The sequence below is a fragment of the Pempheris klunzingeri genome, chromosome 6, assembly GCF_042242105.1.
Source record: "Pempheris klunzingeri isolate RE-2024b chromosome 6, fPemKlu1.hap1, whole genome shotgun sequence".
NCBI classification, from domain to species: domain Eukaryota; kingdom Metazoa; phylum Chordata; class Actinopteri; order Acropomatiformes; family Pempheridae; genus Pempheris; species Pempheris klunzingeri.
Genome location: NC_092017.1, coordinates 28,395,350 through 28,399,431, shown reverse-complemented (window position 1 = coordinate 28,399,431; position 4,082 = coordinate 28,395,350). Strand labels below are relative to the sequence as shown.

General features: G+C 46.8%; 1 protein-coding gene across 1 annotated transcript in view; it reads right to left on the bottom strand.

The window, feature by feature from the left end:
• Nucleotides 1-3,311, bottom strand: part of nfia (nuclear factor I/A) — a 175,664-nt gene extending 172,353 nt beyond the window's left edge. The window contains exon 1 of the mRNA XM_070831610.1: nucleotides 3,216-3,311. Within this exon, the coding sequence (XP_070687711.1) occupies nucleotides 3,216-3,311 (96 nt within the window). The remainder of the gene's footprint in view (nucleotides 1-3,215) is intronic.
• Nucleotides 3,312-4,082: the final 771 nt, after the last annotated feature.

Below are 4,082 nucleotides of genomic sequence, written 5' to 3'. Positions count from 1 at the left end.
GCCCCTAAAAGCACCAAATCCTGGTAAAGTGACTCTTTTTGTCAGTGAAGTCTGGTGTCTTCCAAGAGAACGATGATTACAACCAGACTCCACTGACAAAAACATCAATTTTACCTGACAGCTCACCAAAACTTTGCCCTCAACGCTCAGATTTCCCTTTCAAACACCTCTTTTTCTCCTCCTCAGTCAAAACGATTATAACAACCAACCCGCGGTGCAGCGGCGCTCAAACAGGACGGAGGAGGTGGGTCCACCACGTCATGATCACAGAACTGATCTTTATCTTCACCCTGCATTTGTTCTGTCTGCCTTTATTCTCATCACTACTGATGATGAGGGCCTGCTCACTTTCAGATGGATTATGGGGCCGTCGCTTGTCGTGCCGCAGAAATCCTGTTAACCCCCGCGGTGAACACTGATCACCGGCAGCGGCGGCTTCGCTGTTATTCTCCCAGAAGCATCAGCTGCTCTCCTCTCTTCATCCTCTCTTCATCCTCTTGTCTTTAATCGCTTCACATGTGACGTGAGCGCAGTTTTACACCGAATGTGATTTGCCGCCTGTTTTCTCTCCTGTCGTCCCGTTTCATTCCCCCGAATGAGCCGCATACCAACTCTGATGTGACTCAAACCTGCTTTCATTTTAAAAAATATCATTTATCTGGACTTAGAGCTCCTGGGAGACGCCACCCGGGGTGCCGACCCACAGCTGGGAGCTGCCGCTGCACGGCTTTAGTACTTTTAAACTCCTCCGGTCGTGCAGTCGGCCTGTTTAACTTCACACTGTTGCATTAAATGTTAATATTACGGGGATCTGATGACACTGGAGTGTGTTTACTGTTGCTCGGCTGCAGAAGCGACGCTGCTTTCACAGCCTTTTACTGCAAGTCGGAAAAATTCAGGCGCAAAATATACAAACTGGCAACGATTCAGCTGCGATTAGAAACACGTCTCATGTTAATATAATCGCAGTGGAAGTGAAAACACACAGAGACGTCATGTAAATGTTGAGATTTGTTGACAGGAGCAGAACAGACGGGAGGTGAAATGTTGAAAAAGGAAAAACAGCAGGCTGAAGAAAGGCAGGAAAAAGGGAGAAAATCTCTATTTTCAGATTAAATTTAGCTGTAAAATTAAAATCTCACTTTAATTCTGCTTCTGGATTTTCTCTGGAGGCAAATTTGGGATTTTTGTAAATAACAGCAGATATAACACACACACACACACATATATATATGTAAATATATAAATATAAATAAAACAGACATTTTAACGACATTTAAATTAATAAAACTGCTTCCTAATTTTAAATGTAAATGAGTTTAAAACAGATTCCTGCTCCTGTTTGGGACCTTTTGACGGAAATATTAACATTATTAACCGCAGATTAAATCAAACAGCAGTTTTCAGCGCAGTTTGTGGAATTAAAAGATATTAAAATAAGCTTAAAAAATAACCCAGTGAATTAAAAAAGGGATCCGTTTCCCTGAAGTGACCCGACAGAAGTCATGTGGAATCATCACGGCCGCTTTTTCCTCTTTTTTAAGCAGATAATCCTCTTTGTGCTTTCGGCCACTTTAACCTTTCCTGCTGCCTCCGACTCCCAGTAATTAGCCCGAGCCGCTCGTTCAGTGAGATAACTGATTATAACCTGCTGATGCAATGTGGGATTTATTTAATAAAGTCTTTTTTTTAATTTAATTAGTGTAGAAATGATTCACTACAGTCTCACAACACCTGAAAAATAAATTAAAATCATTTTAAAAGAAATGAAGATTTTAGATTTAACATCTAAAAAACAGGGAAATGAGTTTAGTGTCACGTTCCTTTAAATCTGATTCAGTATTTTAGTTTTATTTCTATTTTATTTTTTTTCTTTATCACTAATTTTGTGATGAAGCTCTGACGTATTAAAAACAGATTTAGATGTAAATTTGAATTCATATATTTAAAAAGAAACATCATCGGTGCCTAAATAATAAAAGTAAATGTGTGAAAGTCAGAACAACATTTTAAAAAAAAGGAAATCAGCAAAACAGTTGAGCAGCAAATCAGACACACAAATAATAATCATCATTTTTATTATAATAATTATAATAAAAATGATTATTATTTTGGCCTCTGATTCAGTCCAAACTAAAAACCCTCTGAGCAACAAAACTAAAGTTCAAACTGGAACCAGACAAAATAAAAAGCTGCTTTAAAGGATTTTTACAGAAAACACACACACACACACCTTCAAACCTCCGACCAGCATCCAGTGTGTGTGTGTGTGTGTGTGTGTGTGTGTGTGTGTGTGTGTTTGGGGGGGGGGCAGTTTGGGTTTGACCGAGAGGAATTCACAAAGTTCACGGTCCTGTTCCGGGGGGGGGATAAAGCCGCCTTTGTGTCTTTGGCAGCTCTTTATTCAGGCCGGAGGAGAGAAGACCTGCATCCACCAGAAAAAAGCCCCCCCAGAGCCACCAGGACCGGGCCACACCGGGCCGTGCCGTGACAAACCGTGCCGTGCCTGGCCACACCACACCGAGCCGTGCCGTGCCGTGCCGGGCCACAGAGCCACATGCCGCTGATAACGAGCTGTCCTCTAATGAACTCTGCGCTCTTTCATCTCTCAGCTCATTTGGCCACAATAGACCATTGTGAGGCTCCAACCCTCCGTCTGTCCGCCAGCCAGCCAGCCTGCCCCCCTCCCGCCCCGCCGGTGTCCACTCTCACAGCCGCCTCGGCAGCGGCGGGGGGGTGCCAAAGGTCGGCTGGCCCCACTGACCACGACAAGCTGCGACCGGCGGCCCCGGAGCGCAGCGGGACAGGACCGGGACAGGACCGGGACAGGACCGGGACAGGACCGGGACAGGACCGGGACAGGAGCCGGACAGGAGCCGGACAGGAGCCGGACAGGAGCCGGAGAAGTTTCCCGTTAAAGAGGGAGAGAGAGGGAGAGAGAGGGGGAGGCAGCGGAGGGAGGCGCGGACACACCGGCTGCTGCGCGGCTGCACACCGGAGCTGGCAGCGGTGCGCAAACCCAGTCCGAGCGGGTCACATCACATCCCGGAGCTTTTAGCACATGGAAGCCTCAGTGTGAACTCTCAGGGAGCAGAAGAAGAAGAAGAGGAGGAAGAGGAGGAGGGATTGTTCCTCTTTTTTTTTTTTTTTGGTTGTTGAAGAAAACGCAGAAGAAAGAGAGGAAGAGGAAGAGGAGAGGAAGAGGAGCAGCTCACCATCCACCAGGTCCTGGCTGAGATGTCGTAGCACAGCTGCCATTTGATGGATCCTTCCGAGCTTTTTCCTGCCATCACGCTGTCAGCGAGCTTCATCTGATGCGGGCGCGCTCACCGGAGATAAGACACCTAATTGAGGAAACATTTGCTCTGGCATGTTGGGCAACATGTAGCCCGCTCCGCACCATATGGAATCATGGGTAAAAAAAAAAAAAAAAAAAAGCTCCTTGACAATGAACCAATCTCATGCAGACCCCGTGGCAAGGTGAGCGGCAGTCATCTGCTCAGAGAGAGACAACACACACCCCCTCACACACACACACACACACACACACACACACACACTCACACACACACACACACACACACTCGAGCAGAATGATGCGCCTTTTTCCGCATCGCCGTGCGCCTCGGGTCGCTTCTCCCCCCTTTTTTTTTGTTTTCCTCCCTCCGCGGGTATAATTAGGACTTGTTCTTCACCACCATCATCATCATCATCATCATCATCATCATGAAGAAGAGGAATAAGGAAGAAGAGCCGAGGCTGAACTAACTGAACTGACTCCCAACAACTTCTGCTTTTTTATGGTCACAGTTAAAAAAAAAAAAGGAAGGAAGGAGGCAGGTAGAGGGAGGGAGGGAGGGAGAGAAAGGGGGGAGAGAGAGGGTGAGGAGAGAGAGAGGGGGCAGAGGGCTGAAGCACCACAGGGCGATCAGTCCTCCGGACACATGGAACTGCTTACAGACTATCATGCTATGTTTTGTTTTGGGTTGACATCCTTCCTCCTCCTCCTCCTCCTCCTCTTACCCCTTTTCTCCCCCAAATCCCTCCATCCTCACCCCTCCATCCCTCCTCTCTCTCCAGCA